Here is a 26,923-nt window from a genome sequence, read left to right as displayed (position 1 = left end):
TCCTTGCAGCAACACCAGAGGCACTCCAAGTGGCCAGATACTGGTCAAAGGACATTTAATCAACTACCAAACTCACACATTTTGTATTTTCTCTGCTTGCTTTGTTCTGTTAGAAATGTAATATAATTGACTGGCTGCCCTGACACGAGAAATAAAGTAGTGATCTAGGATTGTCTGCATGCTCTATCCCTCTTCAAAATTTCTATCCTGTTTATATGTCACCTGGTCACGCCCAGCATTATTTTTTAAATTTTTAATTAGTACATTTGGCCCTGCCATAGGTTTTTAAATGCAGTTGTGTTATTGTTAATGTTTATTGCTATTTTCTGTTTATGAGTTTTATTTATTGTTGTATTACTGTTGCTATTGTTTTATTGTTGTATTGTGGGCTCGGCCTCATGTAAGCCGCACCGAGTCCCTTGGGGAGATGGTAGCTGGGTACAAATAAAGTTTAATAATAAAATAAAAATTAATAATAACACACACACACACACACACACTATATTCATATCCTCCCTCCAATCTTGTGCTGAGGCTGTATTCCAAACAAAGAAGGTATGTGCGATAAGGATTTTACTCATATTGGAACACCTAGAATTCTGGCTTTATTTGTGCCAGTTGTCATCAGGCAAATTTAACTAAAAGTAAACAGATTGAGGACTAATGAATACATGCAACATTTTTGGAGAATATTCCTTGCCCACCCCACAGACCTAGATGATTACACTCTTAAGTAAGCAACCTTTCCAATCCTGTCCAGATTATTTCCCAGAATAATTACACATGATTTTGTTCCACAATCAATTCTGCTTATGTTGAAGAAACGGGTCCTACTCTTAACAAAACACCAGGCAATCACCGTCAAGACTCCACCAGCGATTTCCTGACAGAAAATAATTTCCCTGATAAACAACGATGGCTTGGAAGGCAGCCCAACTGTGACCCAATGCAACTTAAGGAAGATATCACAGCTAAGATTTAATACTAATTGCATGGATTAAGTATATGAAAGGTTGTCATGAGCTGCCTTTATTTTCGTGTGAAAAGGCCCAGTAAGCTCACATCTGTGGGGAAAACGCCAAAAAAAGTTATTCCAAAGCGAAGCTATCAAAAAAGGTTTGAGAAAAAGTGCATGGGAACTAAGGGAGACACATCTACCGAGGTCTTAACAATGAATAGTTTATGCTCGTAATTGAAATATATACGGCAAAAGACGGCTGCCCAGACAAACTATGAATTAACGGCCGTGTGCCGACTTATTTTATTACCAGGCAGTTACTACATTTAGGCCAGGATCACATTCCACATTTTAGATTCAGAAGAAGAGCAAGAAGAAGAGGAGAACTTGGGCTAAATACTACACTAATAAAAATGGGCAAATGTCATTTTTTAAAAAATATATTAAGAAAAATGAAATTTTGCTGCATTTTTGTGTAGGCATTTAGTATTTGTGCTGGCACGACTGGAAATGTTTGTAGCTAAAACGACAAAGAAAAAGATGACAAAGAAAAAACTAGTTTGAGAGAAATGTTTCCAAGGGCACAATTCTGATTTAAACAACATTTAAATCAGCCACAGGGAGGAGGGAGCAAGCTTGTTTTCTGCTTCCTTGGAGACTAGGATGCGGAACAATGGCTTCAAACTACAGGAGAGGAGATTCCATCTGAACATGAGGAAGAACTTCCTGACTGTGAGAGCCATTCAGCAGTGGAACTCTCTGTCCTGGAGTGTGGTGGAGGCTCCTTCTTTGGAAGCTTTTAAACAGAGGCTGGATGGCCATCTGTCAGGGGTGATTTGAATGCAATATTCCTGCTTCTTGGCAGAAGGGGGTTGGACTGGATGGCCCATGAGGTCTCTTCCAACTCTTTGATTCTATGATTCCATATCTATGATTTCTGCTTTCAAAATACCTTTTGCACAGCTACTAGTCATGGGCACAGTATTTGTTTCATTCATTTCATTCAAGTATTAGTTTCGTACCGTCCATTCGGAAGGCACGAAACGAAAATACAATTTTCGGATGAAAACAAAGGTGACACAAAAGAGAAAGCTGCACAGTCACCGTTGCTTGCTTTCGTTTCCAGGCCACATGGCTTTCCAGAGGGAGTTCTTCCACACGCGTCAGAGGAGGAGGAATTTTAGACCCACCAAGAAAATCCAACAACGGCTACGTTCAGCAAAGGACAAGAGGGATCCTCTCACCTCTGCAGGAGTCTACCGGATACCATGCAGCTGTGGACAAGTCTACACAGGGACCACCAAACGCAGCAGCATTGCCCAGACACGCATCAAGGAACATGAAAGGCACTGCAGACTCCTTCAACCAGAGAAGTCAGCCATAGTGGAGCACCTGATGAACCAACCTGGACACAGCATTTTATTTGAGAAGACAGAAATGCTGGACCACTCTCACAACCACCATGTCAGACTACACAGATAAGCCATTGAAACCAACAAGCATGTGGACAATTTCAACAGAAAGGAGGAAACCATGAAAATGAACAAAATCTGGCTACCAGTATTTAAAAAAAAACTCTAAAATTACAACAGCAAAACAACAGAGTGGAAACAATCTGGGACGTCTAATCACCTCTCAACAAAAGATTGCCCCAGGCACTGACAGGCCATCAAATGCTCATCAAGGTGGTCAGTTGAAACATTCACACCTAGCTCCAACAGACAAGAGTCCTTTGTCCCACCCTGGTCATTCCACAAATATATAAACCCTTTTTCCTAGTTCCAACAGACCTTACTACCTCTGAGGATGCTTGCCATAGATTCAGGTGAAACGTCAGGAGAGAATGCCTCTAGAACATGGCCATTTAGCCGAAAAAACCCTACAACAACCCAGTGATTCTGGCCATGAAATCCTTCGAGAAAACATTGGAGGAGGAATTGTTTGGACCAGTCAGGGACTAAAAAGAGTATGACGTGGACAGGGTGTTTAAGGGGGCGACTGCCCCTAAAGCAGTGGTTCTCAACCTGGGGTCCCCAGATGTTTTTGGCCTACAACTCCCAGAAATCCCAGCCAGTTTACCAGCAGTTAGGATTCCTGGGAGTTGAAGGCCAAAAACATCTGGGGACCCCAGGTTGAGAACCACTGCCCTAAAGTGACCATTGCGGTGGTGTGGCGATTTCTGTAAAATGAGGAACAATGCTGCTGCAAAAGCTTTTAAAGGAGTTGCTTGCTATGGTTATTTTTATTAAGATAAGAAGTGAAATATTGGGGCTAGTCTCCCGGGCTGTGTGTGTAGTGTCGGGGTGGGGGCATCTTTCCCATTTGGCAGGCAGCTTTCTCCTGCTACTGCTGCTGAAGATAGAGACAGTTGGGCCAACTGGGGGAAAAGGGGAATGCTTGAACAAAAAACCTACAAATCAGGAAGACCCAACGTTTTAAAAGTGGATGTGTTAAAAGGGGTTGATATGCCCTCTATGGAGCAATACATGGAGCGAGAGTTGCCAGATGTTCAAGCTGGGTTTAGAAAAGGCAGAGGAACGAGAGACCAGATTGCCAATATCCGCTGGATAATGGAGAAAGGCAGGGAGTTTCAGAAAAACATCTACTTCTGCTTCATTGACTATTCTAAAGCCTTTGACTGTGTGGATCATAATAAATTGTGGCAAGTTCTTAGTGGGATGGGCATACCAAGCCACCTTGTCTCTCTCCTGAGGAATCTGTACAAGGACCAAGTAGCAACAGTCAGAACTGACCACGGAACAACAGACTGGTTCAAGATTGGGAAAGGCGTCCGGCAAGGCTGCATACTCTCACCCAACCTTTTTAACTTGTATGCAGAACACATCATGCGATGTGCGGGCCTGGATGAATGCAAAGCTGGTGTGAAAATTGCTGGAAGAAACATTAACAACCTCAGATATGCAGATGACACCACTCTGATGGCCGAAAGCGAGGAGGAGCTGAGGAGCCTTCTAATCAAGGTGAAAGAAGAAAGCGCAAAAGCCGGGTTGCAGCTAAACGTCAAAAAAACCAAGATTATGGCAACAAGAATGATTGACAACTGGAAAATAGAGGGAGAAACCGTGGAGGCCGTGACAGACTTTGTATTTCTAGGTGCAAAGATTACTGCAGATGCAGACTGTGGCCAGGAAATCAGAAGACGCTTACTTCTTGGGAGGAGAGCAATGTCCAGTCTCGATAAAATAGTGAAGAGTAGAGACATCAGACTGGCAACAAAGATCCGCCTAGTCAAAGCCATGGTATTCCCTGTAGTCACCTACGGATGTGAGAGCTGGACCTTAGGGAAGGCTGAGCGAAGGAAGATAGATGCTTTTGAGCTGTGGTGTTGGAGGAAAGTGCTGAGAGTGCCTTGGACTGCGAGAAGATCCAACCAGTCCATCCTCCAGGAAATAAAGCCCGACTGCTCACTGGAGGGAAAGATACTAGAGACAAAGTTGAAGTACTTTGGCCACATCATGAGGAGACAGGAAAGCCTAGAGAAGACAATCATGCTGGGGAAAGTGGAAGGCAAAAGGAAGAGGGGCCGACCAAGGGCAAGATGGATGGATGGCATCCTTGAAGTGACTGGACTGACCTTGAAGGAGCTGGGGGTGGTAACGGCCGACAGGGAGCTCTGGCGTAGGCTGGTCCATGAGGTCACGAAGAGTCGGAGACGACTAAACGAATGAACAACAACAACATGCCCTCTATGTGTGGCAAGTTTGGCGCATCAAGCCAACCGCGACCGGGACCGCCTTCCACCTGGAAACCAATGCCCTTACTGCGGGAGAACATGCGGGTCCAGAATAGGGCACCACAGCCACCTACGTACCCACCACCAGGACACCACACTTGGAGGACAATCTTACTCAGGCAATGATGGATTTAATATATAGATTTAATAATATTTATTTATTTTAAAGAACAAAAATATTCTAGGGAGTTTGAATGTGTGTGTGCCAAGAGTAGATGCTTTTTCCATATCCGAGGCGGCAAAATATGGTGAAATTGTCCTTAACACCTCCAAAAGGGCTGGGGTGCAATATTTAGCAAAAGCATGACTTTCCAAAAAAAATTAAAAAGCTGGAGTGGGCGGGGGGAGGAGGGGGTTTGGCAATGACCCTCGGAGGCCCCAAGCACTGCTTGCTACTTAAATTGCAATTGTAAATTCTTAATCTTTCAATTCAAACAACACCTGGAACTGACTTTTAGGCACACATGAATGGAAGCAATGGAACTACAGTAGGGAAATGTTTGTGCAAACCATGACTGGAAATCATAATGGAGAGCTTAGGTATTAACACCTTCTACAGACACCATGTATATCTCAAAAGCTTTTGAGTCCAGAAACATATTCAAATAACATTCTCAGGAGTCCAAACACGCCCAAAGAGTTTTAGATGCACAACAATGGAGAAGACAGACATTCCAATCTAATAAGAAATCACATTTCCATTGCATTGTCGAAGGCTTTCATGGCCAAAATCAATGGGTTGTTGTAGGTTTTTTCGGGCTATATGGCCATGTTCTAGAGGCATTCTCTCCTGACGTTTCGCCTGCATCTATGGCAAGCATCCTCAGAGGTAGTGAGGTCTGTTGGAACTAGGAAAAAGGATTTATATATCTGTGTAATGACCAGGATGGGACAAAGAACTCTTGTCTGCTGGAGCCAAGTGTGAATGTTTCAACTGACCACCTTGATTAGCATTTGATGGCCTGGCAGTGCCTGGGGCAATCTTTTGTTGAGAGGTGATTAGACGTCCCAGATTGTTTCCTCTCTGCTGTTTTGCTGTTGTAATTTTAGAGTTTTTTTTTAATACTGGTAGCCAGATTTTGTTCATTTTCATGGTTACGTTTCTGTTGAAATTGTCCACATGCTTGTGGATTTCAATGGCTTCTCTGTGTAGTCTGACATGGTGGTTGTGAGAGTGGTCCAGCATTTCTGTGTTCTCGAATAATATGCTGTGTCCAGGTTGGTTCATCAGGTGCTCTGCTATGGCTGACTTCTCTGGTTGAAGGAGTCTGCAGTGCCTTTCGTATTCCTTGATTCGTGTCTGGGCCACACTGCTGCGTTTGGTAGTCCCTCTGTATACTTGTCCACAGCTGCATGGTACACAGTAGACTCCTGCAGAAGTGAGAGGATCCCCCTTGTCCTTTGCTGAACGTAGCATTTGTTGGATTTTCTTGGTGGGTCTGTAGATAGTTTGTATGTTGTGTTTCCTCATCCGCTTCCATCTGCAGTCAGTGGTTCCCTTGGAAGTATGGCAAGAACACTTTTCTTCTGGGTGGATCTTTGTCTTGACTCTCGTGGCTTGTTCTTGGTCTTGCAGCTCTTCTGATGTCTGAGGTGGAATCTCCATTGGCCTGTAGAGCCCAGTTGAGGTGGTTCAGTTCATCTTGGAGGAGGTGGGGTTCGCAGATTCTTTTTGCACTGTCTACCAAGGCTCCAGCAGACAAGAGTCCTTTGTCCCACCCTGGTCATTCCACAGATATATAAACCCATTTTCCTAGTTCCAACAGACCTCACTACCTCTGAGGATGCTTGCCATAGATGCAGGCAAAACGTCAGGAGAGAATGCCTCTAGAACATGGCCATATAGCACATTTCCATTATTAAAACAAAGCAGATGATATAACAACAGAAATGCCATTGATCTTGGTATCTGTAAAGCTGGTTTGGTCATGTCGGTGAGAATGCCTTGGCAAGCAAATAAAAGTTCAAAAACCATGCAATATTTTAGAAAATGCTTTTAGAAAATGTCTAAGTCTGTGTCTTTTCGACATCTGCCATGGTCAATTGCCAGGAGTGAATGGCTGAATGGCTTGCCCTTTCCCTTTTTCGTCCTTTCTCCCCCTCGGTAACGGCATTTGTTTCATTCTTGGTCGTAAGCCATGAATGTACAGACTAAATACAACAGTCACACATCCTATAGCTATTTCTCACAAGAGAAATAAATACAAGGAAGGTCAGATTTGCTCAAACAACCTTAGTTTACACTGGGTTTATTTAAACAAAAAGTAATGGCCACTGGGGATTTGGAAAATAGAGCGAGAGCTTTTTGGCAACGCGAGAGATATGGGATACCCCAACTGCAAACACCCAGCGCCGTTATTAAAAGGGCTTCTATTAAACAGATTTTAAAATAAGAATATGAAACCTGAATAAACAAGTCTTTATGCTTGCCCAGAGACCAGATTCTGAAGAGGTGCTGCTACATTAGCCATGAAAACAATGCCTCCCATTCCCATCTCTTCCCAAGAACAAATAATCTGACCTTTTCGTTTTTGGAATTTTCTTTCTCACCGATACCTCCAAAAGACCTTTCTTCTTCTTCATATCCTCACCCAATTGTTCAAATAATGCAACTAACTGCTAATATCATGGTCAGAAGAGAAGAACAGAAATGGATGGACTGAGTAAAGCTTTCTCAACTCACTGCGAGCTTCTGGTATGACATGAGGCAAGTATCTTAATAGCAGGCATGGGCAAACTTCAGCCCTACTTACTTACTTACATACTCAGGCAATCCCTCGTTGGCCGAGTAGGATAGTCTTCCAGGAGCGCTATTCTTGTGGGTTCGCAGGTGGCTGTGGAGCCCTATTCTTGATCTGCATCTTCTTCCGCAGTGAGGGCATTGGTTTCCAGGTGGAAGGCGGTCTCGGTCGGGGTTGGTTTGACACGCCTTCCTCTTGGCATGTTTCTCTCTTTCACCCTCCATTCGTGCCTCTTCAAATTCTGCAACACTGCTGGTCACAGCTGACCTCCAGCTGTAGCACTCAAGGGCCAAGGCTTCCCATTCTCAGTGTCTATGCCAGAGTTTTTAAGGCTGGCTTTGAGCCCATCTTTCAATCTCTTTTCCTGCCCACCAACATTACGTTTTCCGTTCTTGAGATCAGAGTAGAGCAACTGCTTTGGGAGACGGTGGTCAGGCATCCAGACAACGTGGCTGGTCCAGCGAAGTTGATGGCGGAGGACCATCGCTTCAATGCTGGTGATCTTTGCATCTTCCAGCACGCTGACCTTTGTCCACCTGTCTTTCCAAGAGATTTGCGAGATTTTCCGGAGGCAGTGCTGATGGAATCATTCCAGGAGTTGTGATGTGGACGTCTGTAGACAGTCCACGTTTCGCAGGCATATAGCAGGGTTGGGAGGACAATAGCTTTATAAACAAGCACCTTGGTCTCCCTACGGATGTCCCGGTCCTCAAACACTCTCTGCTTCATTCAGAAAAATGCTGCACTTGCAGAGCTCAGGCAGTGTTGTATTTCGGTGTCAATGTCCACAGTGTTCTCTGGATGGAGGTGAACTACAATTCCAAAACTCAAGGTCAATGCCCACCAAACCCTTTGAGTATTTTCTGTTGGTCATGGGAGTTCTGTGTACCAAGTTTGGTTCAATTCCATTCCTGGTGGAGTTCAGAATGCTCTTTGATTATAGGTGAACTATAAATCCCAGCAACTACAACTCCCAAATGGCAAATCACAATTTTTGAGTGATGGTCACTCCTTGTGTTGTGAGACGTTTTGTTGCCAAATTTGGTGTGATTTCGTTCACTGGTTCTTTTGTTTTTAAGGTACCCATTATGCGCAGAGCATTTTTATAACTGTAATTCTCAATTCACTTCTAGCACAATAAACAAATAGCCTCTGTCTAAAAATCTCCTGTGAAAAGAGACTCTGCAAGCTTCTCAGCCACCAGTGGAACAGCTCTTCTGTGAAACAGCTCTTACCATCAGGAAGTTCTTTATCCCCACTCAAGTTTTCTCCCTCACAATCCTTTGCTCTTTAGGGCTCTATGAAAAGCATCTGCATCAGTGTGTGTGTGCGTGCATGTGTGTGTGCGTGCCTTCAAGTCTCGAGTTCATTTATGTCTATGTCATAGATTTTATAAGGTTTTTTTAGGCAAGGAATACATACTCCGATATGTCAGTTCCTTCCTGAGAAATACAATCTCTAGCACCTGGTATTCTTTGGCAGTCTCCCATCCAAGTACTAACCAGAGCTGGCCTTGCTTAGTTTCCAAGATCACACAGGATCTAGTACCTTTAGGGTATTTAGGCCACTTTACGACAATTGAAATACAGCCAAATATCACTCATAAACAACTGCTAATTTTTATACCTTTACATTTTTTTGGTTCTACAATCCACTTTACTAGCAAGAATGCCCCTTTTATTGTATTTGCACAACTGACTTTACATTTTTAAGAGCCAAACTTCCTAACATGATCTTAATTAGTCAGGCATGTTATATGGAAGTCAATAATCTGGTCCCAGTTATTAAAGCATCTGGTTCAAGGCTACTTATGGCTTTAAATCCCCTTGAACCCCATCAGCTTGGTTCTATGAATCCTATGGATAGCCCAAAAAGCAAATAATTGTGCCTCAGATCAAATCAGTCCTGAATTCTCAGTAGAAGTTAAACTGAAGCTACTGAACTCTGCAGATATAGTGAGAAACGAGGATTCATTAGGAAAGAGAAAGCATGGGAAAGCGGAAGGCAGTAGGAAAAGTGGAAGATCTCACTGCAGGTGGATTGACACAAAGCACACATAGCCAAAAGGTATCTCATTCACAGACTGCCATAAATCAACAGCAATTAAAAACAACAAGCTGCTGAAAAACATGACAGAATGAACCACAGTACCATCAACACATTTATTTTCTATCATTACCCAGATTTTAGAAGGAATATAGACCTTAATGATAGATACTGAAGAGGCATAGGTTTTCAGTTACAAGAAGCATAAACCTGTCTCAATGTGGAACAAACCATTTCCAAGATCCAGGGGGAACCCCCCCCCCCCCACCCCCCAAAATGTCCATAATTCAAGAAATATATTAGAACATATCTAGAGAAGGGCAACCAAAATAGTCAACATTAGGCACTCCTCCAGATTGAGAGGGGACATGATAACCACGTTTAACTATCTGAAAAGATGTCATACTTTTTTTTCATGTCAGGAGCGACTCAAGAAACGGCAAGTCGCTTCTGGTGTAAGAGGATTGGCCATCTGCAAGGACATTGCTCAGGGGACGCCCGGATGTTTGCCTGTGATAGAGGAAGAGGCGAAAGAAGGGCCTCCCCAGAGGATCAGAGGGATCGTGCAGGTTGGTGGTAGGAGATGCGGTCACGAAGGTAGGCGGGTTCAGGGCTTTATAGGTAATGACCTGCACCTTGAATTGGGACCAGAAGATGAATGGCAGCCAGTGGAGCTTTTTAAACAGGGGGGTTGACCGCTCCCTGTAATTCACCCCAGTTAATAATCTGGCTGCCAAATGTTGGACCAATTGAAGTTTCTGGGCCGTCTTCAAGGGAAGCCCCACGTAGAGTGCATTGCAATAGCCCACTCTAGAGGTAACTAAGGCGTAGAGCACCATGGTCAAGTCAGACTTCATGAGGTAAGGTCGCAGCTGGCTCACGAGTTTTAATTGTTATGCCAGCTCCACTGGCTGCCAGTTTGCTACTGGGCACAATTCAAAGTGCTGGCTTTGCCCTATAAAGCCCTAAACAGCCCTGGCCCAAATTACCTGTCCGAACGCATCTCTCCCTATGAACCATCGCGGAAATTAAGATCCTCCAGGCATCCCGCCATTGTTACAGGCACGATTGGTGGGGACGAGAGAGAGGGCCTTCTCGGTGATTGTGCCCTGGCTATGGAACTCCCTTCCTGGTGAGATCAGGTCAGCCCCCTCCCTCCTGTCCTTTAGAAGGATGGTAAAAACTTGGCTGTGGGACCAAGCTTTCAGGACAGGGCAATAAAGCGGCAATAGGAAAGATGACCAGGCCAATTAGATTTGATGCGGATGACTGGGACAGTTTTAAATGGTGTATTTTAATATTTTGAATTTTTTTTAATGTTTATGTATTGTATGTGAATTTGTGTCCCGTCATAGAATTTTGCCGTGTATATGCTGTGCTCCGCCCTGAGTCCCCTTCGGGATGAGAAGGACAGAATGTAAACGTTATAAATAAATAAATAAATAAATAAATAAATAAATAAATAAATTGTACGAAAGCCCTCCCAGCCACCGCCGACACCTGCCCATCAAGTTTCAGTGCTAAATCTAGGAGGACCCCCAAGCTGCGGACCTATGTATTCTGGGGGAGTGCGACCCCGTCAAGCACAGGTTACCATCCAATAACCTGGTCGGACATATGACTGACATGGAGGACCTATATAACCAGAACATCTATGTCTCTGGTGCTAAAAAGTTTAAACACCTCTGGCTCTACTCAAATATGGTGCCCGAGTCAAGTCAGAAACAAAATATCACAGGTATTTATTTATCGTGTCAGGAGCGAACCAAAACAGTTGTATTGCATTAAAAACAAACAAAACACGAAGTTTGCAGACTTGGTATGGTGTAGTTAAAACAGTCACTATGAAATAGCATCAAGGCATAGGCAAGTTACACTTTGGGATCCAGATGGAGCTGCGAGAAAGAGGCTGAAGACAGGATTGCGACTATTTCTTGCGATTGCATTTTTTATCATGTGCAAAAATGCTCTTAAAAGAAAATTACGTATGTAGATAAATTTTACGGAACCTAGATAACCGCTGCAACCGATCTACAACTTTCAAGTGGAGATCAGCTCAGTTACAATGCAAGGAATTTTTCAGCTAAAGGCTCACTTAAGCAAATACTACACGACAAGTTCTACGGCATTCAAGATGATACTTGCAGAAGAAGAAATTAAAAAGGCATGTTCAACAATTGAATAGGTTAAAAGAGGGGCTTATTTTTCCAAAATGTCAGAGTTCAATGTTGTAGGTATTACCTGTAAATATTGTTCTCATTAAAGCTCTATGGAAAATTAAGCCATCTTCCTGCAGTTTTCAATTTTCCCTCCCCTCATAAGCCCATGGTATTTTCAACATAGATTTTTCGATAGCCGCCGGCTAGAATTCAACACTCACTTGCCAGCTGTTAAAATTCCTGATCTAATCCCAAGCAAAATGTCCAGGGCCTGGTCACCCCTCCAAACTCCATAGAAAGCTGCACTGTCAGGAGTTATTAGTGAGAAAGAGGGTGAATGAAGGAAACAGCTCCGAGTCTGCTCTCTTCGGGCACATTACCAAGCTGGTCCCTATAACGCAGGCAAGGTTACTTCTCTCGAGACCCAGCGCGTACAATTTAGGATTCTTGGCAAGTTCAGTGGTCAATGAACAAGAGGAGCAGATTCCCCCTTGTTTAAAAAAAAGTTTGCATTTATTTAAACTCTTGAGTAGAGGCCACAAATTGGATAGAGGCATTCCCCACACATGCGTTAAAAGATTATAAGGGAGAGGGGAGGGCAGAGAGCAAAACCGATCTCAGGAAATGCACATTCCGAAACCTAATGTCAAAGCTCATTTTCCACACTTCCCTTTAAGCTCTTGCTTGCCTTCAGCCCCATTTCCAGTATACAACTCCCCAAGGGCCTGCACCTGGGCATTTCTATCTGCTGTGAACTTCCTGGAGCAGCAAAGAGGGGAACCAGCAGATGTGCAGCTCAACCTGATCAAGAGTTGGCTTGGAGGAAGGCAGGGGTGATTTCTACCTGCCAGCATTTTTCTACAATGCCATTGGCAACTAGGCATTCCCTATGTTCACCCTCCTTCCTATTTGAGCACACCAATTTTGCTAGCAAAAGACATCATTGCTTCAGTATGCTATGTTGTCCATTCCAAGAAATGTCAAGGCTAATGGGAAAAACAGTACCGCCAGTAACAGGCAAAGACTTTAATATCTAGAGCAGCGGTTCCAAAAACGGTGTTCAGAGGAACCCCAGGGTTCCACAAAAGCACTGTAGGAGTTCCATGAAAAATCCTTAAAATCTTTTTTTAATAGGTTCTTGTGGGTTTTTTCGGGCTATATGGCCATGTTCTAGAGGCATTTCTCCTGACATTTCGCCTGCATCTATGGCAAGCATCCTCAGAGGTGAGGTCTGTTGGAACAGTTCCAACAGACCTCACCTCTGAGGATGCTTGCCATAGATGCAGGCGAAACATCAGGAGAAATGCCTCTAGAACATGGCCATATAGCCCGAAAAACCCACAAGAACCTAGTGATTCCAGCCTTTTTTTTAATGTTAAGTCCGTGCCAGGGTATGACGACCTTATTGAAACTCAATGTACCACCTCTGCTTTAAAAACGAAATTGCAATATGTGCTGTTGTTGTTTATTCGTTCAGTCGCTTCCAACTCTACATGACCTCATGGACCAGCTCTTGCCAGAGAGCCCTGTTAGCCACGGCCACCCTCAGCTCCTTCAAGGTCAAGCCAGCCACTTCAAGGATAACCTCCATCCATCTTGCCCTTTGTCGGCCCCTCTTCTTATTTTTCTTCCATTTTTCCCAGCATCATTGTCTTCTCCAAGCTTTCCTGTCTTCTCATGATGTGGCCAAAGTACTTCATGTTGTTGTTGTTTATTCATTTAGTCACTTCCGACTCTTTGTGACCTCCTGAACCACCCACCCTAGAGCTCCCTGTCGGCCGTCACTACTCCCAGCTCCTTCAGAGTCAATCCAGTCACTTCAAGGATGCCATCCATCCATCCATCTTAATAATAATAATAATAATAATAATAATAATAATAATAATAAAGCTTTATTTGTACCCCACTACTATCTCCCAAGGGACTCGGTGCGGCTTACATGAGGCTGAGCCCAAAAACAACAATACAAGCAATAATAACAACAATACAAGTAATTAAAATAAAACATGGACAATAAAATAACGAAGCATAACAATAAGACAATACACAATTAAAACTAATGGAAGGCCAAATGTAGAATTAAAATTGAGAATAATGCTGGAACATGGGCGAAAAAGTGAAGGAGCATTTGTGGAAAACATACAAGCAGACCTAAAACAATGTAAAGTGCTTCGGAGGACAAAGTGCTATGGAATCATTATTCTGGGAAGGCACACTGGAAGAACCAAGTCTTCAAGCTCTTCCTAAAGACTGTCAGAGTTGGGGCCTGCCTGATGTCCTTAGGAAGTGACTTCCAGAGTCGAGGAGCCACCACTGAAAAGGCCCTCTCGTCCCCACCAATTGTGCCTGCGATCTTGCCCTTGGTCGGCCCCTCTTCCTTTTGCCTTCAATTTTCCCCAGCATCACTGTCTTCTCTAAGCTTTCCTATCTTCTCATGATGTAGCCAAAGGAAGGATCTTTGCCTCCAATATCCTTCCCTATAATGAGCAGTAGGGCTTTATTTCCAGAAGTATGGACTGGTTTAATCTTCTCACAGTCCATGGTACTCTCAGAATTTTCCTCCAACACCACAGTTCAAAAGCATCTCTCTTTATTTATTTATTATTTATTTGCTTTATTTCTATACCACATTTTTCAGCCCTTAACAGGCGACTCAATGCGGTTTACATGGTACAATTATCAAAGTGTCAGTGCAATTAAAACATAACAACGCAACAAACAGGATCAACAGCATCAATCCACAACAGTTAACAATCAACAAGACAGATCAACAAAACAGACATAACATAACGCCTCAGTTGAAATCAGATCCGTTCTCATAATCCTTGTGCCATTCCTATGTTCCATTTACCGTCTTCCTATGATTGGTTGCACTGCTTAACCAAACGCTTGTTCATAAAGCCAGGTCTTAACCATTCTCCGAAACGTCAGCAGCGAAGGTGCCTGTCTGATGTCTGCCGATAGGGCATTCCATAGCCGAGGGGCCACCACTGAGAAGGCCCTGTCTCTCGTCCCCGCCAAGCGCGCCTGTGACGCAAGCGGGATCGAGAGCAGGGCCTCCCCAGACGATCTTAATGTTCTGGTCGGTTCATAGGTGGAGATGCGTTCGGAGAGGTAAGCAGGGCCAGAACTCTCTTCCTTCGCTCAGCCTTCCTTATGGTCCAGCTCTCACATCCATAGGTTACTATGGGGAATACAATTGCTTTAAGTATGCGGACCTTTGTGGCTGGTGTGATGCCTCTACTCTTCCTTATTTTATCAAGACTGCCCATTGTTCCCTTCCAAGAAGGAAACATTTGTGATTTTCTGGCTGCAGTCTGTGCCTGCAGTAATCTTTGCGCCTAGAAAAGCAAAGTCTGTCACTGCCGCCACGTTTTCTCCTTCTGTTTCCCAGTCCGGTTGACATCATCTTGGGTTTTTTTATGTTTAACTGCAACCCAGCTTTTGCAGTTTCTTCTTTCACTTTGGTTAGAAGGTTCCTCAGCTTCTACTCGCTTTCAGCCATCCAAGTGGTATCATCTGCATATCTAAGATTGATAATGTTTCTTCCAGCAATTTTAACTCCAGCCTTGGATTCGTCAAGCCCTGCAATTCCTATGATCTGTGCTACTGAATGACTACTGGGTAGAACTGATAGACATACAGCTGTCAGTAGCCAGAAAGGCTATCTGAGCAGTGCTCCCCTTCATGTCCACCTGCTGATGCAAATAAGGATTTTCAGATTATGCTTACACCAAAGTAATTTAGGAATAAGATGGATACTACCCTAGATTTATGTATTCAACTGTTAGACAGAAAGCTCAATTTCAAAACTAGTACAAAAATGAAACAATTTCTTTGATCGCTTTAGGTGTGAATTTAATATTTTCCTGTACCAAAATAAGGCTTTGCAGTTATATGTAAAATATTTTCTCTTTATTTCCAAACATACCACATTACACAAAAAAGGCAACACAACTAGATGATAGAAGGAAGAACGTCATGTGTTCACAACACCTTAGGGACAGAGTTAGAGTTCTGGGGAAAAGCTGGGGACAAAAATTGGGCTTCTGGGGAAACGTAATGCCTTCTGAAAGGTTCTGTGACCACTGGAAATATTGATCTAGATAATTATAGCTTCTAATGCCCAGAAATATATTTCCCTTCTTCAAATGCCCCAAAGCAAAATATGTCAAAGATGTGCAACACTACATTATTCAAACTCTTTTACAGTAAGAGAAATACACTTTTCCTATCCAAAATTTTAGAGGCACGGAGCAACGCAGATAAAAAGTGTTTCTCTATGTATTAATGTATAGAGAATGTTGCCAGAATATATGAAAATGGACACTGGCAATAATGGCTCCAAAAGAAGATTCAGAAAATATTTATTTATTTATCGTGTCATCAGCAACCAGACATTTCTATTACATTTTTAACAAAAACAAACAAAAAAAACCAGACAAAACACAGAATGTGCAAGCTTAGTAGTTGATTAAATGTCCTTTGACCAGTATCTGACCACTTGGAGTGCCTCTGGTATTGCTGCAAGAAGGTCCTCCATCGTGCATGTGGCAGGGCTCAGGGTGCATTGCAGCAGGTGGTCAGTGGTTTGCTCTTCTCCGCACTCACATGTCGTGGATTCCACTTTGTAGCCCCATTTCTGAAGGTTGGCTCTGCATCTCTTGGTGCCAGAGCGCAGTCTGTTCAGCGCCTTCCAAGTCGCCCAGTCCTCTGTGTGCCCAGGGGGGAGTCTCTCATTTGGTATCAGCCATTGATTGAGATTCTGGGTTTGGGCCTGCCACTTTTGGACTCTCGCTTGCTGGGATGTTCCAGCGAGTATCTCTGTAGATCTTAGAAAACTATTTCTTGATTTAAGTCGTCGACGTGCAGGCTGATACCCAAACAAGGGATGGGCTGAAGATGTCTCTGCTTTGGTCCTTTCACTATTGGCTGCTACTTCCCGGCGGATGTCAGGTGGTGCAATACCGGCTAAGCAGTGTAATTTCTCCAGTGGTGTAGGGCGCAGACACCCCGTGATAATGCGGCATGTCTCATTAAGAGCCACATCCACTGTTTTAGTGTGGTGAGATGTGTTCCACACTGGGCATGCATACTCAGAAGCAGAGTAGCATAGCGCAAGGGCAGATGTCTTCACTGTGTCTGGCTGTGATCCCCAGGTTGTGCCAGTCAGCTTTCGTATGATATTGTTTCAGAAAATAGGGAAGGAGATATAATTCTATCTCATGGCCATGAATATGGAATGTTAAGCAGAGCTTCATTTTCACCTGAAACATGCTGCAAGTTGCTATGGTACCAAAAGAGCTAACCTTAAGAAACCTTAAGAAATTGGACACAAAGTAGAGTCCATGACATGCGAGTGTGTAGAAGAGCAAACCACAGACCACCTAAGACAATGCAACCTGAGCCCTGACCACATGCACAATGGAGGACCTTCTCACACCGACACCAGAGGCACTCCAAGTGGCCAGCTTCTGGTCAAAGGATGTTTAGCATAATGTCAAGGTGTTTTTTAAACTTTATTTGTGTTTTTAAATGCATTTTAACTGTACCCTCAACTTGCTTCTGATACAATAAATAAAAAAATAAATAAACTTGAAACATCTCCAAATACTGAGTGCTGAAAAATAAGGAAAATATGGAAAGGAAAAATAAGGAAAATAAACATTTGAATAAGAATTAGACAGTCTCTCTGCTTGATTTATGAGGACCATTACATTATTAAAGCTTTCGTACTTCCCCAGTTATTCTGTCTGAGAATTACAAGCATTCTGTAAAGATGGCTTCGTACACAAGTGAGACTCTTCTTTTAAGTATAATTACACAGTGCAAGCATTTGAGAATGTGACTTATTAAATATTTTTTCAGAACCATAAGCAGAATCAAGTTCAAAAATAAGACAGCTGAAGTTGGTGCAGTTCTATTGCTATCCTTTTCCTTGCAAGGCAACAGTGTCACCTCCTGGTAGATCTGCAATACTGACATTTCAGTGTCCTTACTCCAAAAAACAGAATTAGAAGGTGCCGGGCAACCAAAGCAAGCTGATTTTGCATTTCCTGCAGCCTCTCTTAAGTTTCTCTACACAGACACTATAATCCAGTTTGGAGGTACCCCCACACACATGCCAGGAAGCGGTTCAAAGTTGTGATGACTGTTGTCATCAAAGTTGTGTTGACTGTACATTGGAACCCAACTCAGGAACCACAGTATTCTCAGCTAGACAGATTCCTTGCCCATTCTGTTGAGATGTGCTAATGTGCATATCCATGTCCATTTGGGATCAGTACTGAACTAAAGCAGACCATAGGAAATCAGAACAAAAGGGCGGAAAGTGAGAATTCCCTTTTTTCGTATCAGGAGCGACTTGAGAAACTGCAAGTCGCTTCTGGTGTGAGAGAATTGGCCGTCTGCAAGGATGTCACCCAGGGAACGCACGGATGTTTGATGTTTTACCATCCTTGTGGGAGGCTTCTCTCATGTCCCACATGGGAAGCTGGAGATGACAGATGGGAGCTCAACTCACTCTCCCCGGATTCGAACCGTTGACCTGTTGGTCAGCAGTCCTGCCGGCACAAGGGTTTACTCCATTGCACCACGTGGGGCTTCTGAGAGTTCCCATGGGAATGGTGTGGTTTTCTCTCCTAGGGAAATAACTGTTCACTTTCTGGACATATTACATCGTACAACACAAGGAGTGAGCATCACTCAAAAAATTATGATTTTGTCATTTGGGAGGTGTAGTTCCTGGGATTTATAGTTCACCTACAATCAAAGAGCATTCTGAACTCCATCAACGATGGAACTGAACCAAACTTGGTACACAGAACTCCCATGACCAACAGAAAATACTGGAAGTGTTTGGTGGACATTGACCTTGAGTTTGAGAGTTGTAGTTCACCTACATCCAGAGAGCACTGTGGACTCAAACAATGATGGATCTGGACCAAATTTGGCACAAGCACTCAATACGCCCACATATGAACACAGATGAAGTTTGGGGGAAATAGACCTTGACAGTTGGGAGTTGTACTCACTGGGATTCACAGTTCACCTACAATCAAAGAGTATTCTGAACCCCACGAACGTCAGAATCAGGGCAAACTTCCCACACTGAACCCCCATGACCAACAGAAAATACTTAAGGCCATCCAGTCCAACTCCCTTCATCAGGGCAAAAAAACGTAATCAAAATCCTCCTGACTAAGAGCCATCCAGCCATTGAGATAGATAGATAGATGGATGGATGGATGGAATGATTCACACACACACAGATATAGTATCATAGATTTGAAAGGAACCCCTAATGAAGGACAATGATATGTTGCATGTTCCAGGGTGGGCAAACCTGACACTCTCCACATCAACACTGACAAAGAAACAGCAAGAAATATTGTTTACCCACAAGCATAAAGAAATTACATATATTAGAAACCAACACTTTCTCATTACTTTATTTTCCAGATCAACATACTGGGCCACAGCAACGCCTGCCAGGGGACAGCTAGTGTTATATTATATTATACTATATTATATTATATTATATTATATTATATTATATTATATTATATTATATTATATTATATTATTAGCATAGCACAGGAGACAAGATGGAACTGCCCCCTGCCCCCCCCCCCTCTTTCCACTCTGGCCCAGAGCAGTGGTTGGTGCTGGGGCGAGGGGTCCCCACCTGATGACATATGAAGGATACAAGATGGAACTGTCCCTTGCCCCCCCCCCCCTCTTTTCACTCTCTTCACGTGCATTTCAGTGTTTTTAAAATGCTTCAGAGCTAGCAATATCCTGACAAGCACTCTGCATCACTGTTTCGAGCCCTGCATGGGATACACCATGATGAGCTGCGGAGCTTTATCTGTCTTTTTCCAGACTTTCTGGGGATTTTTTAATGCACTGATTCTTGCTTGATCCATGTGTTTTGTGTCCTCAAGCCAGCTTCAAACTGGTTTATAGCATCTGTGTAGATGCACCCCTAGTCTTTGCTTTCCTAACCAAAGAGACCCTGGGCCTTCAACCTCTCCTCACTATCCATCTTCACTTCTTTCTTCAAACTCTTGAAAAAGAGACATTCATAACTGAATGCCACATCCTAAATGAGGTGTGACTGACGGGTGCATAATAGAGTGGAATGATGACATCCCATGACTTGTTAACTGCAATGCATTAATGCAAGTTAAAACTCCATTAGACCTTTCCTTGCAGCTGCATCACACTGTTGTATGTTGTACTCAGACAACCACAAGAACCTCTAAACATGTATTGCTGTGAAAATTCCTCCATCCCACACCTGAACATTTGGGTATTACCACTGTTATCTAAATGAAGAAGTTGACATTTCCCTGTATTTAACTTCCTCTTGTCCATTTCAAAATGTAACAAGCAAGACTCCGAAAGAACCAAGACCTTGGTAAGTTTCTGTTATGGTTACCAAGGGACAGATAATTGGTGGTTAAACAGCCTAGTGATTTGATCCTGTAAAGCTTGTTCCTAACCTGCTAAGAAATCTCGTGCATACATGGCAAAGTTTTAGGAATGATCTAAATTGCTGTTTTGCATTTCAGACATCTTTCTACACAGGCAGGACAACTAATTGGTATAATTTCCAGCCACTAACTCTGGTGATGATCAACCTATTCTTTACCACAAGGGTTGAATGAAAAGTAATGCCTCCACTTTCGTTACTTGGGTTTGGATGGGAATATTTTAATAAATTAAATGCAGAAATAATCCTTAGAATGTGCTCTTTAACTCCCACTATTCACTTTTCCACATAATCACCAGACAATTGGATACATTTCTGCCAATGATGAACACGTTTTCTGAAGCCGTCACGGGAAAATTTGACACTGTTTCCACAACCAGCGTCTCACAGTTCTCTCAACGTTTTCATCAGAAGCATAATGATGTCCCCACAGATCTTCTTTCATTATTGGGAACAGATGGAAGTCAGACGGTGCTAAATATGGACTGTATGGAGGATGTCGTACGGTGGTGAAATCCAGTCTCTGAAGTTCCAAGTCTGTGCGTTTTCATTTCAGGCGTCAGCATCCTGGGTACCCATCGTGCACAGATCTTCCGATAGCCAAGCAAAGCAATAATGTGACCCACACGTTCTTGTGAAATGCCGATTATGCTTGAAATTTCTCTCTGAGTGATATGACAATCGTCCTGAATCAATCTGTCAACCTTTTGCTTGTGAAACTCGGTGGTTGCTGTCACAGGACGTCCAACACTGTCATGCAAGTCAGATGTTCCCACCTCAACATCTTTAAACTTACTATCACAACGACACACAGTATTCACATCAACACAATCACCATAAACAGCTTGCATTCTCCGATGAATCTCCTTTGGGGTGACACCTTCTGCTGTCAAAAATTCAATGACTGCACGATGCTTAAGTTGCATTGACCGACCGTCTGTACAGGGTTCCATACTTCGCACTTTAACAACACAACCGTTCAACACTAAGGCTTCCCGCCAAAATGGAACTGTAGGGGAGAGTCTACTGAACAAGCCAGTACCTGCCGCATACCAGTGCTGCCATCTGTTGAGGAGTTATGAAGGTGGAGGCATTACTTTTCATTCAACCCTTGTATTTATTTTTTTGCTTAACTTGGAAAAGATTGGGGGGGGGGGAGAGGAATGGACAACAATGAATGGAGTATTCTGCTCCTAAATTAACTATTAAAACTATAACTAAATTAACTATATTAAAATGTAATGCAATTTTCAGAACAACATTAGGTAATCTTTCATTCTTGTACGGCTGGCTGTTCTTGACCATTGGCTATGTCAGCTAGAGCTGTTCAACTCAATGTGAAGAGTCACAATGCAGCCAGTCTTCTACTAGGGATAAAGCTACCATTCATCTAGCAGTAGAGTTACAAGATCATTTGTAATTGATTCTCTGTACTAGTAAGGGCGATACGACATGGTCATTCATTAGTAATAGAAAGATTTTCAGCAGTTAGTATCCTCTATAATAAACTTAGCCCCCTAATAGGTTTAATGCATTGTTGTTATCTGTTTTTTCATAATGGCAACATTAAGGCAAACCTATCATGGAGCTGTCTTCTCAATATCTGATCAACGTAAGGTTTCCAAAGCCTTTCTATTATTCTGAGAATTGTGCAATTTGCTCAGAGTCAAGCAATGAGTTTCCATAGCTAAATGAGGAGTTCATTTACGATTCACCTAAATTATTCAGGTGTCAAACAGCGATGTGTTATTGCCCCAACCTTATTTTCCATCTTCATTGCTATGATACTTCATCTTGTTGACGGGGAAGCTTCCCATTGGAATGGAAATCATCTATCGGACAGATGGCCAGCTATTTAATCTCAGCAAACTGAAAGCCAAAACCAAGGTCACAACAACATCAGTTACAGAACTCCAATATGCTATGATAACGTAGACTGTGCACATTCAGTAGAAGACCTACAAGCCACTCTAAGCACCTTTGCAGAAGCATACAAGAAGCTCAGCTCTCATTAACCATCGAGAAAAACAAAGTGCTCTTCCAGCAGTCACCAGCCAATTCCTCTCCAGTGCCAGAAATACAGCTTAATGGTGTAACGTTAGAAAATGTTGACCATTTCCGCTCCCTTGGCAGCCACCTCTCCACAAAAGTCAACATTGACACTGAAATACAACATCTCCTGAGCTCTGCAAGTGCAGCATTTTTCCAGATGAAGCAGACAGTGTTGGGACTTCCATAGGGATAGCACAGTGCTTGTTTATAAAGCTATTGTCCTCCCAACCCTGCTATACGCCTGCGAAACGTGGACTGTCTACAAACGTCACACTCAACTCCTGGAACGATTCCATCAGCGTTGCCTCCGGAAAATCCTGCAAATCTCTTGGGAAGACAGGCAGACATGTCAGTGTGGTGGAAGAAGCAAAGACCACCGGCATTAAAGCAATGCTCCTACGCCATCAACTCCTTGGGCTGGCCATGTTGTCCAAATGCCCAATCGCCATCTCCCAAAGCAGTTACTCTACTCCGAACTCAAGAATGGAAAACGGAATGCTGGTGGACAGGAAAAGAGATTTAAAGATTGGCTTAAAACTAACCTTAAAAACTGTGACATAGACACCGAGAACTGGGAAGCCCTGGCCTTTGAGCTCTCTAACTGGAGGTCAGCTGTAACCAGCAGTGCTGTGGAATTTGAAGAGCCATGAATAGGGGAAGAAACGTGCCAAGAGGAAGGCGCATCAAGCCAACCCTGACTGGAACCACCTTCTACTTAAAAACCGATGTCATCAATGTGGAAGAACATGCAAATCAAGAATCAGGCTTCAGTCACCTACATATCAACTGCCAAGGCACTATACTTGGAGGGCCATCATCCTTGGGCTACGAGGGATCATCTAAGTATTATTCTGAGAAGTGTGCAACTTGCTCAGGGTCACACAATGAGTTTCCATGACTAAATGAGGAGTTCAAGTCCGGAGTCGCAGTGCAGCACTCAAACCAATATTATTATTATTACAACCGCTGTGAGTCGCCCTCGGGCTGAGAACAGCGGTATATAAGCAAAGTAAATAAATAAATAAAATTATGCTAGCTCACAGGAAAAGTCTAAAAGTCAGACATCAAAAATACTGGAGTAGAAGTTTAGGACCAAGCTTCTAAACAACAGTACTACAGACAAAATATCATTCATGATGTGAAAATGTCTTGGGAGTAATACCCTTAATATCTACTGGAATTTACGCAGTTCCACAATCCCTGTGGATACCAAAGTCTGTGGACACAGAAGCCCCATTACGTACAATGGCATAATAAAATGATGTGCCTTATCTAAAAAGGCAGTATCAAGCTTTGCATTTTGAAAATCTTTGGAGTGTTTTCAAGCCATGGATAATTGAGTCCATGCATATAGCATCCATGGATACAAAAGGACAACTATATGCACGCACTGCAGAAGACAAGAGTTGTTTTATTATAACAGTGTCTGTGCCAAAAAAATTCTATTTCAGGAATGAAGGGAGAAAAAAAGGATTACCTAAGCAGGGAAAAGACATCATAGGAGTTGCGAACACAATTCTGATCCACCTGGAGAAGATTATTCTTCTGTGTTCCTGAGTGGCCCTTGGAAGATAAGCAAAGTCACACAGTAAATGCTTTTTGAATAAAATTGAAATCAGGTTCCATTTTTCTATTAAAAGCCTTTAAAAGGTGTGATAACCCAAAAGAATTATCAAAGCTCTCTGAAGCCATTGTCTTAAGATTGGCCAAGACCTTATGCTTATCCCAAAATGCTAAATAAATAGATCTCTGTGAAAATTGAGCCCTTTAAAGGACTTCTGGTATGTCTGTATGTGTGGGTACAACACTCTGCAAATTTAAGAATAAGCTCCCTGCTGCCTTGTGCAGGAATGCATGGAAAGAATGTTCCTTTCTAATCTACTTAGCTGGTCATTAAATACAATGGCCAAGAATTTCCCTAGTTGTGAAATAGGTACCTGAAACACAACTGAGGAGAGTTAGGCATCTCTGCAGGGGATTTTTATCATGTTAGAAGCAACTTGAGAAACAGAAAGTCACTTCTGGTGTGAGAGAATTGGCTGTCTGCAAAGACGTTGCCCAGGGGACAACCGGATGTTTTACCATCCTGTGGGAAGCTACTCTCACGTCCCCGCATGGGAAGCTGTAGCTGACAGACAGGAGCTCACCCTGTCTCGCGGTTTTGAACCGCCAACCTTCAGGTCAGCAGTTCAAGTGGAACTAGGGTTCAACCCACTGAACCGTAGCGGCTCTACACCTCTCTGCAGGTATAATGGCCTTAATGGAGCCCCCGGTGGCGCAGTGGGTTAAACTCCTGTGCCGGTAGGACTGAAGACCGACAGGTCGCAGGTTCGAATCCGGGGAGAAGCAGATGAGCTCCCTCTATCAGCTCCAGTTCCTCATGCGGGGACATGAGAGAAGCCTCCCACAAGGATGATAAAACATCAAAAAATCATCAAGGTGTCCCCTGGGCAACATCCTTGCAGATGGCCAATTCTCTCACACCAGAAGCGACTTGCAGTTTCTCAGGTCGCTCCTGACATGACAAAAAAAAAAATGGCCTTAATGACTAAAAAAACCCACTGATTACAGCTTTGCATGATCCTGACCCAGAGGTCTACATTCATATGGAATGCAAGCAAAGGATCTCTCAGAAATTACACACACTTACAATAATAATAATAATTATTATTATTATTATTATTATTATTATTTCATTTTTGTATCCCGCCTCCATCTCCCCGAAGGGATTCGGGGTGGCTTACATGGGGATAAGCCTAATCAACATAGTTAAAATATAAGACATTAAAATTCATAAACAGCATCATAAACAATATAAAACAAACAGATACATAGTACAATATAAGAACAACCATCGAGCAACAACCAGTGGCCTGAAATAGTAGCAGGTGGGCTGGTGCAAATCAATTGTGGGGACAGAGCTAATGGATAAAGGGCAAATACTAGATGACAAAATTAGGGATAAAGAGCAATATAGGGTGGGACATTATATCTCTGGGCGGGGAACAGTAGAAAAGTGAAAGGGCTAGATTTTAGGTCATAGCTGGGGGCCAAAATTTCATGGTGGGCCATCTAATCAAAAACACAGTGGAACATCCACGTTTTTAGTTCTTTGCGAAAGATGGACAAAGAGGATGCCAAAAAAAAAAAAAAACTAAGATAATTACCACCACCATCATATAATTATTTTATCAGCTGTGTTTATAATTACTTACAAATGAATCTATAACAATTAAATAATAATATGTATGTCTTTCTTTTTTGACCCACAACTTTTAAAAAAAAAGACACAGAGACACAAAGTCAGTGAAAAAAGGAGAGAGAAATGGTAATAGCAACTTAATCCAGGAGGGATCTGATTTTCGAGTAATGTAAAGGTGATGCCAAACAGATTTGCTTACATCTGATTGACAGGCTCGCTACATCTATCTGTACTATTCCCTTAATTTGTTTCTAGTTTTTGAGGTCCTCAAAATTCCTCTTTGGACTGAAATAAGATAAATACCAAACTGTTGAAATACACAATCCAAACATTTAATTGATTTCTTTCCTCAGGAATCTATGATTACAGTACTAGACCCCATCTTCCTAACCACCAAATTTGGCAACTATGACAAGATTAATATCTCAGAGGGCAAAGGCCAGAAGATGAATTTTATGGCACTTTAAGACTCAACTAGAATAAATATTTAGCTTTCATAAAGCAATTGCCGCAAAGTAGTGAAAAGATATGAATTTTTCACAACTGTAAACCACTTTGTACTATGAAACATGCATCAAAGAGAATATCACATATTATTGATACAAAGCCACTATGAACATATATCTAAATGGCTTAATAATGACTGTGGTGGTCTCTCCCACAGGATCCACACAACAGTGTCCAGATTTTGGCATTTTTCTTAGTTCCCAAGTCAAAGAATCCCATGTTACAGTAAGTCATAACAGGATCAAGTATGTGTGTGAGTGTGTTAAAGAAAATCTTATACTGTTTATTATTATGTGCAGCTGCTAATGTAGGTCAACTAGTAAGTTTGGACCACACCCGGTGGGGTATAACTGTATGGGTTTTAGAATACAGTTCAGCTTTTGCTCTGAGGAGCCTTTACTCAGGCATTTTGGTCAACCATTTCTAGTCCTCTCTCATTTGAATGAAGATGAAGAAACCTTATTCTGTATTGCTTACAAGGACTATGTAAGTTTGTTGCAGTTTGTTTTTGTTTGCAACACTGCAAGTTTATGTTTTAACTCTGCTGATAAGAGTAAAGTTTTTCTGTTCTTTTTCCTCTTGCCTATGTGCAATGTTATTGTGTCTTCTGCATTGGACCTCACTGAAACACACATTGCGCAATATTCCACTCTATACAAACAGGCATATACCTACCTTCTGTTCATACGAGGCTCCATAATAACCATCATTCAGCCCAAAAATTATTTCATTAGGGCTACGAGCACGGATCTGTCAATCAAAAACAGGGTCACAGATTCAATTATGTTATTTTTAACAGAATTACTTATTGTCGAAGGATTTCATGGCCGGAATCACTGGGTTGTTGTAGTTTTTTGGGGCTATATGGCCATGTTCTAGAAGCATTCTCTCCTGACATTTCACCTGCATCTTTGGCAGGCATCCTCACAGGTTGTGAGGTCTCAATAGATGAAGGCAAAACATCAGGAGAGAATGCTTCTCGAACAGGGGTCCTCAAACTAAGGCCC

At 42.6% G+C, this 26,923-nt stretch overlaps 1 protein-coding gene across 3 annotated transcripts in view; it reads right to left on the bottom strand.

Moving 5' to 3' along the window:
- UVRAG (UV radiation resistance associated) overlaps nucleotides 1–26,923 on the bottom strand; it is a 145,792-nt gene that overhangs the window by 94,832 nt on the left and 24,037 nt on the right. For all 3 annotated transcript variants that reach the window (XM_060771249.2, XM_060771250.2, XM_067466464.1), the window contains 2 exons: nucleotides 26,592–26,666; nucleotides 23,685–23,770 (listed from right to left, as the gene is read on the bottom strand). In XM_060771249.2, coding sequence (XP_060627232.2) covers nucleotides 23,685–23,770; nucleotides 26,592–26,666 — 161 coding nt within the window. The remainder of the gene's footprint in view (nucleotides 1–23,684; nucleotides 23,771–26,591; nucleotides 26,667–26,923) is intronic.

Source organism: Anolis sagrei, chromosome 3, assembly GCF_037176765.1.
Source record: "Anolis sagrei isolate rAnoSag1 chromosome 3, rAnoSag1.mat, whole genome shotgun sequence".
NCBI lineage: Eukaryota > Metazoa > Chordata > Lepidosauria > Squamata > Dactyloidae > Anolis > Anolis sagrei.
This window is presented reverse-complemented; position numbering and strand designations above follow the sequence as displayed.